At 35.6% G+C, this 13,141-nt stretch overlaps 1 protein-coding gene across 4 annotated transcripts in view; it reads left to right on the top strand.

Moving 5' to 3' along the window:
* NEBL (nebulette) overlaps positions 1–13,141 on the top strand; it is a 266,943-nt gene that overhangs the window by 215,666 nt on the left and 38,136 nt on the right. Inside the window, exons 14-21 of one of the 4 annotated variants that reach the window (XM_032991536.2) lie at positions 1,336–1,446; positions 2,119–2,229; positions 2,473–2,583; positions 3,048–3,152; positions 6,262–6,354; positions 10,129–10,221; positions 10,592–10,684; positions 12,587–12,683. The exons of 2 other annotated variants lie outside the window; for them this stretch is intronic. In XM_032991536.2, coding sequence (XP_032847427.1) covers positions 1,336–1,446; positions 2,119–2,229; positions 2,473–2,583; positions 3,048–3,152; positions 6,262–6,354; positions 10,129–10,221; positions 10,592–10,684; positions 12,587–12,683 — 814 coding nt within the window. The remainder of the gene's footprint in view (positions 1–1,335; positions 1,447–2,118; positions 2,230–2,472; positions 2,584–3,047; positions 3,153–6,261; positions 6,355–10,128; positions 10,222–10,591; positions 10,685–12,586; positions 12,684–13,141) is intronic. One more of the 4 variants, XM_032991533.2, reaches the window with a different exon arrangement.

The following is a 13,141-nucleotide window of genomic DNA, read 5'->3' as shown; positions in this document are numbered from 1 at the left end:
CCTCTAGGGAATCATTCTTTCAGAGTAATATATATATACACATCTATAAAAAGATTTATATATTTAATATCAATTTAATATATGTGTGTATATATACATGTTTATTTGCACACATATGCATACATAGCCATAAGAACCAGAGGGAATGCCATGTGTAGGGCAAATCTGGCCACTGTAAAGAAGTGCAGGAAGATATAGCTGTATCTCCCAGGATTAGTTTTTCCTTGATATTGCTGGGAGGAAACATCTGCCATTCCACCTTTAGAAGAGAGGAAGTGTGGGATGATGTCTTCTCACTGGTTAACTTACACTTTTTGCAAAAACCTGTGGTTTGCAAAGTAGAAAGTTGTTATATCACATTTATTTTCACATCATAGTGAGACAGAGATGGAAGACTGAAAGTTTTTTTGCTCTTGTTCTTGTAAGTGATCAGGCCATTGCACTGAGTAGAAGGATATTTTCCTTCTTTTTTCTAACTAATATACAACATAAAAAATAATTAACAAACAAGAAAAGTAAGAAGAATTTTTAAATTTACATGTGTTTATTTGGAAAAAAACCCCACATCTGTTTTCCACAGGCAGAGATAAACTAGAATAGAGAAAGGATGATTACTACTATAGTCGCAGATATAGCACTGCCTGAGAATCTTTTAATTTTTTATTAAATAAAAAAAAGTACAACTGTTGTATACCATATTTCAGTATTACATTTTAATATCATTTTCTCATGAACAAGAAATATATCCTTTCTTGGATAAGCTGAATATGAAATATTCATTTTGTTTCCTGGTTATTGGTTATTTATAATTTATGTTGTGAGGAAAAAGCAGCAATCATGGATGAGTACTGCCACTTGCCTAATGGCTGTGGTTCAGGAAAGACCTATTAAATGAATAAATTACAACTTCCTGCTCTGAAAGTTCACTGGAAACAATTCTGTACGGTATTAAATTTCTAACATGTAGTCTTTTCATAAATAAAATATTTTCTTAAAAGTAAAATGTGTTTCAATTAGTCTGGCGCCAAGTACCAGCTTATTACACTATGTTCTGCAGAGCTGAACCTACCCTTTACTTTAGAGAATGAGTGTAGAAAGCTGTATGGACTGATTTCTCCTCACCCTCTGCCAAACTGAAAATTCCGTGGTAGAGTTTTGTACATTCAGTGAATATCTCCTAAAGTTTTCTTCCTGCCATTTGTTACGTGTTTTTCCGACAAAATCTTACCATGAATCTTGAGAGTTGTGACTCTTAAAATTGAATCTCTTGTGCAAAATTTTATCCGTGACTCTGTGGCTATTGTGACTATAATATATGAAGTTTTATCTTCACAGAAACAATACAAGAAAGACCTGGAAACTGAGATTAAAGGGAAGGGCATGCAAGTTAGTCCAGATACTCCTGAGATAAGACGAGCCAAGAAAGCTTCTGAAATTGCAAGCACGGTTGGTACTGCACCTGGTGCAAACTTTCCATTTGACAGAATGCAACAAATTATTGTTATTGAGAATTCCAGGTGGCGACCAATCTAGGAAGTAGCGATACCACAAATTTTACCAGATAGCTAATCCATTGAGCTGCATAGAGTCTAAAAATTGTATAATCAGCATATGGGGGAAAGTTAAGACTTCCCAGAACTTTGACCCTTCCATCATCTTTTGCAGGTTGTGTTTGTTCCTTACAAACCACACCTGGCCTGGGCTGTGTTCAGTAGCTGTGGGCCCTACTGCTTTTAGGTCTAAGTAACTTCTAACTGCTTGTTTCATTAGGGCGAAATGATAGAGTTAGAGAAATGCCAAAGCCTTATGACCCCAGTCTTGCAAAGCACAGCTGAGGGAGAAAGTCTCATCTACATGTGTCCGCCAAGGGTGCAAAGACAGGTAGATGTGAAAGGCTACATCAGATTTTAAGCAAGCAGCCTGTTAAAAGAATTTTTTAACTGGTCAGCAGTTGTAGCATAGGTATCTTGTAGATAGATACTACAAAGCTAATGCTGTTGAATCAAAAGTTATTTGATGTATTAAGAATCATATTCAGTGTAATTGGAAAAATTAAAGTGGGAATAATTTAAGAATTTGGCTGTCGGACATGAGTATTTCCAATGCTGTTATTTTCAGAAGGAATACAAGAAAGACTTGGAGAATGAAATTAAAGGAAAGGGAATGGGAGTGGGCACAGATACTCCTGATATACAACGAGCCAAAAAAGCTTCTGAAATTGTAAGCCAGGTGAGTATAGAATGAATCTCTTAAGATTACTGTGGAAGTATAACACAAGGAGATGTTAAAAACATTAAATATTCTCAAACACACTTGGGCTGAAAGGAATAAACAGTGCACAACAAGAACATTAAATTAAAGAAATTGAATAATTTATTTTAAAGTCTGACCAGTGCTATCAGAATAGCTTTGAAGGCAGCCTGTACAAATAACTGTAGAATTAGTTATGGTATTTTTTCCTTTTTTCTTCAGAAAGAATATAAAAGGGATCTGGAGACTGAAATTATAGGAAAAGGGATGCAAGTTGGCCCATATACTCCTGAAATACAGCGGGTCAAAAGGGCTTCAGAAATAGCAAGCCAGGTAGGTATAGTTCAAAGGCTGAATGCTTTAGTTCTGTGTAAGAATGCATGTTTGACATACATTGCTCAAAATACTTCTTCTCTAGCTCTATAGAGGCTTTCATACCCGTATTAAAATAATTTACATGTAGTAAGAAGTCTTACTGCCTCATTCTTATTTGTATTTAGGCCTCTCATGCCATGCAAATTGACTTTAATTGTTTACATCTACTTGCAGGTCTTTTTACATTACCTAATGAGAAGGTTATATGTAACCTGACAGTGAAGAATATATTATATTTTCAGTGTGGGACATAGTGTCAGGTGTCCCACACAGACAATGATAGCAATGTCATGGAGGAGAGAGCTTGAAATAAATACTGTACAAGGATGTTGAGAGTCATCAACAATAAGCATCTTTTGTTGCAGTTTGGATATTCTGAGCCCAAGAAAGCAGGAAATAGACATTTAAAAATTATTTTTCAGAAAATGTACAAAGATGAAGCAGAGAAGATGCTCTGTAACTATTCTGCTGTCCCAGACACTCCAGAGATGGAGAGGATAAAAAGTACTCAGAAAAACATCAGTTCAGTGAGTAATAGTGCTTCTCTCTTTGCTTGCAACTTTTCAGATATTTTTCAGTTTAAATAGGCTCTCTTGTGCTGCAGTATGAAATAGGGAACTTATGAGTAAATGTCCTTTGAACTATTTGCATAATTTTCCTGGCAAAAGCTGCATCACCCATTTCTTTCAATAAAAAAAATACTCAGCTTTTCTAGGTGTGACACTGTTATTTTGAATTGCTAAACCACTTATACCACCTTGCCAAGCCACAGTTATTTTTAAATGAAGATTTTTTTTCTCTTTCCATCAAGACCCAGGAAGTACTTTATTTAAAAGGACAAAAAATATCTAAGGCTTGTTACTGTGCATATAAGATTTTTCATATGTTTCCTATCATATGTGCAGAACATCAAGATTCATATATAAAATTAGAATAGATCAGGTTTCATAAATATATATATCTAATGATTTTATGTTTTACTGGATATATTTTCAAATTTTATGCTAGATTTAAGTTTCAGTTTATCCCTAAATAGAAATTATGAGCTTAGATTTCTAAAATTGCCCAGTTTGGGATGCAGGCAGTTCAATTTCCTTTTTGGAGCCATTCTGATGTTTGTAATTCTGTCTTTGCTTGTAATATAACAGAGAAGAGGAGTAAATATAGCTTACAGAACCAGAGGTTGTCCTGTTAGTGTCTGATTTTTACAGCAGACTAAGTAATACTACTGAAGCCAACGATTTGCAAGAAAGGAATATGTTACTTAAATATTTTAGTATTATCTGACGCAGATGTTCTTAAATTTAGAGATATTCGCAGCTTCTCCAGCTCCGCATGAGTGCGGGGTCTCATGTTTCTGTCAGAGGTGTTTACTTGCAGCTATCCCATATCATTGCAGCTTCACTAGGGGACTAAGAGCCCGGGAGGAGAGGAGAGAAGGAGAATCACTGAGGCTGCTCTAGGCAGTGGTCTCTCCTGTAACATCTTCCAGCCATTTCCTGCTCCTTTTTTTCCTTCAGGCTAGAGCAGCTGAAAGTTCCATCTTTCTAATAGGAGCTGTTGACAGGCCCACTGGTCCCAGTTTAGTTTCTTGTAATCTTGGTTTTGAATGGTGCTCTGCTGCACGGGGTGACAGTGATTAGCACTGTGTCTCATGTCACTGGCATCCTAACATACTACACCAAAACTGTGTGACAGAGGGGATCCAAGCTAGCCTCTACTGATCTTCTTTCTTCCCTGCTCCATTCTTTCATAGCTTTTGATGAAGTCCTCAAATAGGTCAGTGGGTCTGGCAGTGCAGACTCACTAACAGTTAGCTACCAGGCATATAATGACCTTTCACTACTTAATTTAGCCTTGACGAGCCTCTGACTCATCTGAAGCCCTTGCAGCCCTGTAGGCCAGTCTGAGCTTTCAGTGCCAAGGCTGACAATTATCCTCTTCATTAGTATACTAGATAATATGGAATAAAAATATTTTGTCTTTGAGGTGATTCATATTTGCTTTATTTTGTGATCATGCTTTTTCTGTTTCTGAACTGGATCCTCCAAATATAGGAAAGCACTTTATAGCTGCGATCAAATTATCATTTTTTTTTCTTTCTCTGTGTTTTAATCTTTCAGCATTCTGTGCAATTTAGATTATAAAGGTAAGTTACTTTTTACTAAGTTAAGATATAGTTAGGAGCAGCCCCAATATAAAAAAAATGAATGACTCCTAGCAGGCTTCTGATTTTTGGATTTTGTCTCAAATATTTTCCTGCCTTAAGGGACAAAAAAAAGTGACTAGCATTGCAGATAAGATCAGTGCTGCTTTTAGCGCAATAGCTTATTTGGCAGATGATTTACAATAGGTTAACTGCACAGTCATCTCTTTCGTAGAAAAATTACCAGCTCCAACATTTTTTACCACTCTGTCCTGGGTAGAGGAGAAAAGTATATTTTAGTGCAGTCCACTATGTAAATCTTTCTGCCTTGTACTGACATGTTGGTGCGGAGGAATTTTCAAGTTCTTACTGATAAACTGTCTCTGTTCTCACATGGTAAAACAAAGTTCTAAGTTGTTAAAGCTTTTCTGAATATTTAAAAAATGAGTTGTGGAAATAATTTCCTCTCTTCTAGAATATTTGGCAGTACTAGTCACCCTAGCTTACAGAGGACTTCAAGCAAGTGCATCAAGAATGATGTTTTATTGTTTAAGGTTTATTGATTAGGAAGAAGTAATCTTGGTTTAAGAATGGCTGAAACACCAAGTGGTGAAGATTTATTTTACGAACTCCATGATCAGGCTTGTTTTTACATAACTGGCCTGGAAATACTTACTGGAATGGCAACAGCTATGACACCAAGTACTGAAATTCAAATAAAACTTATTTGGGAGTCAGCTGGTGCTCCATGATTATTTAAATTATAGCCACATTTGGAATTTATGGAGCTATTATTTACCATCTCTTTCAGTAACTTTGAATGACCGATTCTACTGATGCGCTTTGTGTTTTATCCTTTACTGAAACGATTGAAATAGTGAGGAGAATTATAGAAACAGCATGTATATCTTTTCAGAAGTGTTTTTAGATGCAGCCCTCAGCTTTCTGGCTTGAACCCAGAAGTAGAAAATTGTGTGACTTGGACTCTAGCTCTGGCTGTTCTGGTTATTTTGTCAGGAAAATGTCAATTTTCTAGTTTGCTAAATTAGAAATAATAGTATCTGTTCACTTCTCAGAGTATTTTAAGAGCTGAAGATTAAAAAAACAATTAAAATCTTACATGTACGTGCACATTCAATTACATAGAAATGAATGAGATTACTCAAGCATAATGTGTTTGTAAGCATTTATAGATGATCTAAATTTTAAAATTATTTCAGAAATTAAAGCTATCGTTACAAGTGATTACAAATGTTTGAGGTCAGTCTAAAGGATGATAATAGATTCTCTGCATTACAGTTGAAAACAAACAATGTTATTATAGTTATTGATAATTGGTCTGATTTATGAAAAATTAAAGTATTTGCTTTCTTATCAAGATTTATAGTCAGACCAATTTGGAACTTGGAAAATTGCCCAGCCCTTTTATGAGAACTTGTACTTGCATTGCTAGCAGTCTCATAATTACTTTTTCTTTTGGGGAAATGAAGGTGTTTTATAAGAAGGAAGTAGGAGCTGGCACAGCTGTAAAAGAGACTCCAGAGATTGAAAGAGTAAAGAAAAATCAACAGAATATTAGTTTGGTAAGTGTCATTAACATTATTTTTATGTGAGTAAATGGTTGGGAAGCTGTAGGTTTTCTTGATTTGAGGGTGGGGTTTTTGTTTTGGCATTTTTTTGTTTGTTTTCTCCCCCCACCCTGTGCATTTTTTTTTTTTTTTTTTTCAAGCTAGTTTTGTACTGGTGTTCTAGAAACAAAAACCTGATTTCCAGTTACCACAGACATTTTTTTTGAGAGTGGTCACACACACATTTGCATGCGTGCTTATTAGGAGTAGTCTTTCTCTAATGCTTTTTCTCAATACCTTTCAAAGTTAAATGGAAAAATAGTATACAGTGCTCTTGCTGTTTTAGAAATCCTAAGCAGGGGTGAAGAGGGGAAAATAAAATGTGGATCAGTATGCTAGTAAATACACTTGAACAAAAGCATATCAAGAGAAACACAAAAAGCATCAGTGGTTTAGTGTTATGGTGTAAGTAGCATGGCCTTTACCTTGCTAGTCTGTGAGTAGAGTTAATATTTTTCCAAAGATATTTTATTACATGTAGTGTACCTGAGATTACTTAAGTCTTGTATAATATTTTTTAAAAGTGTAGAATGCCAAATTTAAAGGCAATGTGCAAGGAAGTTTTAAATTATATGTCAGTAAGAGGGAAATTATGATGTATAATTTACAGGAGTCCCAAAGGAAGGGTAAATTATACCAATTTTGACTCCATTCGATTTAGACATTTTACATATATCTTTGAATTTAGCTAGAAGGACCTATGACAGCTTTAAAACTATTTGCTAAGCTAAATGAAACCATGGAATGTGAAGCACATCTACAGTGCAAAAAAACCCAGAACACTGAACCAAAATAACACTCATTGTACAACCAAACCATGCAAAAAAGTTCATTGCATCATGTTCTGAAAGTGATCAGATTCTTCCAGATGACATATATTGGAGACAAAGATCAGAACGGTCTGTTTTCAAATCCTAAAAAACAAAGCGGTGACAGCCAAGGGGGTTGAGCTCATCTCACCTACTGTGATGGTTGGAGTGGAAGAATCAGCCTCCTAAATAGTCGGAATCAAGATTCCACAGAAATTTAAAAGCAAACATCAGACTCATGGACTGTAACTGAATCTGAACAGAGAAGCTACAAATAACAGGATTTTTTAAAAACTTGTTTATGTTGAGGGACGGGCAGGGCTGGACACAAGATGGGGAAGATTGCGATTATGTTTTTGTTTGTGTGAAATCCGTTAGGAAACCCCAGTGATATTTCAGTCAACACCACAAAGCTGGGGTATGATTAAAACTCAAATAATGGACATTTTGAAGCATTTTAAGGACTAGTAGCACTGCCAATTCTTAAGCTTACCTAATAGTGTCTATTAAAAGACCCTTTTTCCCAGTGTTTTAATACTTCTGCCAGTCCTAAACTGACTGGACTGAAATTTTCCATTCCTGGTCTGCGCTTTGGGCTTTTTTGGTTTTATTTATTTATTTATAAATTTCAGCCAAAGCTGCTTCCAAGTATGAGCTTAGAGAAAAACAAGTTGTTTCATCTGTGTTAAAAAATTCGGCACTCTCCAGAAGTACCATGTCATGGACAAGAGAGTTGAAAATTATCTACTAAGTGACATCTGGTACAGTGGATTTTGGGAAAAGAGAGGCCAGGGGTGAGGAGCTGAAAGTGTAGAAGGACTTGGTCAAAGTGGACAGGCCAAATGTGAAGAAAGATGAGCAGAGTGAAGTGCTACTGTGCATGGGTGCTTCCTTCCAGAAGAGCTGAAATAGAGCTCAAGGTTGTTTAGACTCCACTCCTTCACTGTATCTGAGGTACCCTTGGTCAAATATCTTTGCTTTCTTTAATGATGGTGTCCATGGAGGTAACAAACTATGATTGTTCTCATGGGTTTGTTCAGTCAATCTAAATGAACCACAAGGGGTTTAAGATGAAGGCACGCGGAGGAATGTACATTTGTAGTTTTTTAAATCATGATAAATTGCCTCCACAAGAGGTACCTTTAGGGAGTATTAAGGTCACTAATACTCAAAAGCAGGAAGCTGAATTCAAGTCCCTGTGTTTAGATGATGAACCATTGCCAAAGTATAAGATTTTATACTTCGCCATGGAGGCAGACCTGCTCTGGTTTTCCATTTTGCAAACTATGGTTCAGTGGGAATTCTCATTTGAATGCAGGTGTTGTATAATCCTGTTTTTTAAAATTATGAAGCCAGATTAGCTGTTACTTGTCTGTGCTCTCTAGTAAAAATAGTACTTTTCCTTGTCACAATTCCCTTTTTCCTCATTTCACAGCAAAATTAGTGAATTAATGTGTGTGAAAAACTCAGACACTTTAGCGAGGAGCAACATAGAAAAGTTCCTGAAGAAATCAGTAATTTAGTCATCAAAGCAGGATCATGGAGCAGTTAAATAAAAAAAGATATTAGTTATTGTCTGCATGCAAACTACTCACTAAGTAAGGGTCATTGATTATGTGTAATGAATGAGGCAGAGTTCTCTTGAGAAAAACAGGTTTTGGTAACAGATAAAGAAGATTATTAAGCACTTAAAGAGGAAAAGAATGAAGTAGTACAAAATATATTAAAAGCTGTATATGGAGCATATTTGTACAAGGGGCAAAACTAAGGTTACATTTAAGTTAATTGTGTCATTTTCTGATTTTTAAGTGCTTGATTTTGCAGCCTTAAAGTGCATTTAACAGAAGTTTTGTATGCCACATTGATATAAAACTGTACAAATTGATTCATTATGTTGTTCCCTTGCTTTTAAAGTACTTTTCCTTTCTTGAGTCCTGCTAATGAAAAATGTTTCCAACTATTATGTATCACCACACACAAAATTTTTAAAGTCTTTGTGAATTTTGCTGTTTTTTACCATTGTAAAGAAAAAGAAAGTATGCCGTGTCACTGGAAAGGATGGCATGGTCTACAAGTATTATTTATTTTATAGTGGCATAAGAGATTTGAAACTGGATGTGCTGAATACTGGACAGGTATTTAGTATTAGACAGTAAGCCAAAGAATGCACAGATTTGTCCAAGATAACCCTTTTGGATAGCATATGGAAAACCAGAAAATATGTTGCTTTTCTTTTTAGTACCACATCCACTTAACCTTACAATACTTTCTCATTAAGTTGAATTCCAGTTATGGTACATATGGTGTACAATTGAAATTCTAGTTCTATGCATCTTTCAAATATGGAGTCTACGATATCTAAACATATTGCTGTTTAGAAGAGATTAAATGTGGCAGAAGCAGCAATAAGTACCTGACAACATCTTCAAAGGCATCATCTATCCATACATGTGCATTCTCCCTGATGTGTCTGTGTGTGTTTTTAGAGAACTTGGATGAGACTTTGAAGTCATCCACATTTTTAAGAACACATCTGTGAAATGTTTGGTTTCCAAAATGCACTGGTAGACTCCATAGCAAAATAATAGCAAGACCAGGTTATTGTCAGAGTGATGCAGATCTCCAGGCAGTTATTGTGAAGAGCACTCCAATCCCATATGAGGTATATTCCCCGTGAGAGTTTTAGGATACCAGGTTTGTTATATGCACTTTCTGCTGTATTGTATCAAACAAGATGCATTGGAGGCCCTAGCAGCTTGTTTTCGAAGTTAAATATAGCTGCTCTTCTTCAGGTCAACAGTGTTGGTGTTATCTAGCTGTGTAGTACATGTAAGGAAGAGATTACAAAATGTTTGTTGTGTTTTAGTGCTTGTCTGCATCATCTTTAAATTACTAATATTTTTTCATATTTATTGTGCAGATTAAATACAAGGAAGAAATTCAGCATGCAACAACTATTTCTGATCCACCTGAACTAAGGAGATTTAAGGAAAACCAGAAGAACATTAGCAATGTGTGCACAGTTCTCTCTGCTGTATTAAATGTGTTTGTGCCTCAGTGAATATGTCTGTGGTGTTTGCGCTTGTTCCTGTTTGTCCACAAAGACTAATTTAATCAATTAATGGTAAAATGATAACTTCTTAGCCTTGCACTTTGATTAACATCAATGAGAGTGAAGTATTCCCCTTGAAATATCTGTTGTCTGTGTCTGAAGTAGAACTGCAAGAGGGTAAGTACTAAGTATTGTGTGGAAAGATGTGGATGTTTATTAAAGAATGGTATTTACCATCCAAATGCAGTGTGCTCTTTAATAATGTCTAACACACTGTTGTATATCTGTTAGTCGGAAGTCTCTATCTAATATCTTCTGTCGTGTTTGCTAGGTTCAGTATAAAGAGCAGCTCTGCAAAGCTACGCCTGTGAGTGTCACCCCTGAGATTGAAAGAGTCAAGAGGAATCAAGAGAATGTCAGCATGGGAAGTTGCTCTCATTTAATCCTTTGTATAATATTTGGGTGCAGAGGATGAGTCCAGAGTTCTGCCTCCAGAAGCTGTGCCTTTTTTTTAGCTAGGTGCAGGCTCAGTAATGGAATTACTTACTTGATTAAAGGAATGGCTGCAGTGATTTGAAATGTTGCTCTGTCTTGGATATTTGCAGGAAGTCTTGACAGATTTTTTTTTTTTAACAGAATATCCTTTTCCAGCTTTTTTTTTTTCCTTTGCTTTATAAAAAATTGGCTACAGTTGTACTCGAACTCCAGCTCTCTTACCTGTCCCTTGTTCCTCAGTAACCTTCCCATCAGAGTTTAGTATTTAATGGCTGGCATAACTATTAGAAAGTCATACTGTTTGCAGGAGCACAGGGAAGCAGGTGAGGGCTTTTGGAGCATGCTGCTGCCTTCTTGCATTTCTGAAGTTGTACCTTGCTAATGAGTCTTTGAGAGACCAACCATTCTGCTTATTGGGACCTGCCATCAGTAGCCATATTTCATGGGGCTAAAAATACCTACAGTGTTTCCCTGGTGTTTTTTCTGCCATGTTCCCCAAATTAATTTAGAGTTATAATTTTCAAGAATACTGTCCCTCTAACTTAAGTGTATGCTGTTTATTCCTGGATTTATATTCTAGCTCTCCTGAAATGCATGCTGTTCAAACAAACCTTTTTTTCCCAGATGATTCAAGCCAGTCTGCGTAGTTGTTCTCACATCATTGTTTACCTTTCACTAACTTTTGTGTCGTGCAAATTACATTGGAAAGATTAAGTTCTCTTTTGGGTCACTGGAATAGCTTTGTGTGAAGATTCTTTAACTTCTTATGTTTCCAGAAACATTAAATCTTGAATAATCATTTTATCTTTACGGAAGTCAGTTTGCAAGTTCCATTTGATAGTTTACCATCAGTTATGTAAGGTGTTAGTTTTTCGGTTGGAATATATTGATGTGGACAGAGCAAAACTGTGTTGTGTGGAAGACAATTGCTTGAACAATATGTATATTACTGCCACAATGCACTGCAGAATTATGAGCATAATGTATCAGCACAGTTATCCTGATCGCACGAACCCAAGAGCTTATTTAAAAAAAAAAAAAAATTTATGGAAATGTTTATTTTACATAAAACTACATAGATTGGCACAAATAATGCAAGAATGTCTAATAATTTACTAAATGTATACCATATCTAAATTCCCAGTATTTCGGGCCAGGGTTAACTTTAGACTGGTCTGCCAATGCCACATCCTATCATTTATCCTCTTTAGATACTGATCGTGCCTTGAGTGTGTATTTGGTTAATGCCTCATTGCTACAAGTGTATTTTGTTAAAAAGTGATAGAGGGGATATTCCTACACTACATTTAAATAAACACATGAAATTTAGTCAGCTGGATTCAGTTGGCAGTTGTCTGATGTATTGTACCCCCTGTGTTTAATTACCTTTGAATATATAGAGTATAAAAGTTAGAACACAGATGTTATACTTATGGAATCTTTATGTCTGGACAAATATACATTTACAGTGGGCATTTCTGAAATTCAGTTTTTTTTATTTGCTCTGCTTGAATTTACTGCATTATTTGTGGCTTATCCCATTCCAAATATAAGATATTTCTCTATACTGCCAAAGACCAGTGTGATAAAAGTCAAGATGTGTGCATATGTGTGTATGTATCACAGAAGTGCATTAATAAGAAGACTATACAGAAAGAATTCAGAGTTACGCTTCAAAAATAAAGTTTTATAATCTTTAATAAACTTCAAATGCATTTTAGCTTTTCAGTTGTTTCCTGGATGACCTTTTAAATCATACATTTTAATGTAATACAATGTGATATTGCTTTAGCTGAAACAGTATGTACCATTTTATTCTGTTAAATAATAGGTTCACTACAGAGAGCAGCCTGGCAAAGCTACTGCTGTGAGTGTCACTCCTGAGATAGAGAGAGTCAAGAAGAATCAAGACAATATCAGCTCGGCAAGTTGTTTGAATCTTTTTGTCATTTAGATTTTCAGTCACTGTAGGAGTATAACAAGGATATACTTTTCCATTTAGATTTGATGTGTCAAATGAATCCAACTGCATCATCCACTGAATAGATTTTTTTTTTTTTTAATCTTTTGAGTACATGCACTGCACATAGGGGCAACAAAAATACTCAGAATTGCCTGATTATTCTTGCAAAAAAAAAGTAAGTTGTGTTGGCACCATTATTTTTCAAGGAGAGAGTAGAGGTCAGTCATTCTTTTACAAATCTTCATCTCCTCTTACCAGGTTTTAGTTGCTAGGTTGCAGGAGTAAATTACAGTAAAGAACAAAGGAAATGCGAATTTAACTTCAGTGCAAATTTCGGTTTTTATGATTCAAAGCATGGAAGCATGTAATCATCCATTCCATGTGACATACCACCTATGTTAGGGCTGAGTAGTCCTAAATAGA

The sequence above is a fragment of the Tyto alba genome, unplaced genomic scaffold (assembly GCF_018691265.1).
Source record: "Tyto alba isolate M040663 unplaced genomic scaffold, T.alba_DEE_v4.0 Super-Scaffold_38, whole genome shotgun sequence".
Classification (NCBI taxonomy): Eukaryota; Metazoa; Chordata; class Aves; order Strigiformes; family Tytonidae; genus Tyto; species Tyto alba.
This window is presented reverse-complemented; position numbering and strand designations above follow the sequence as displayed.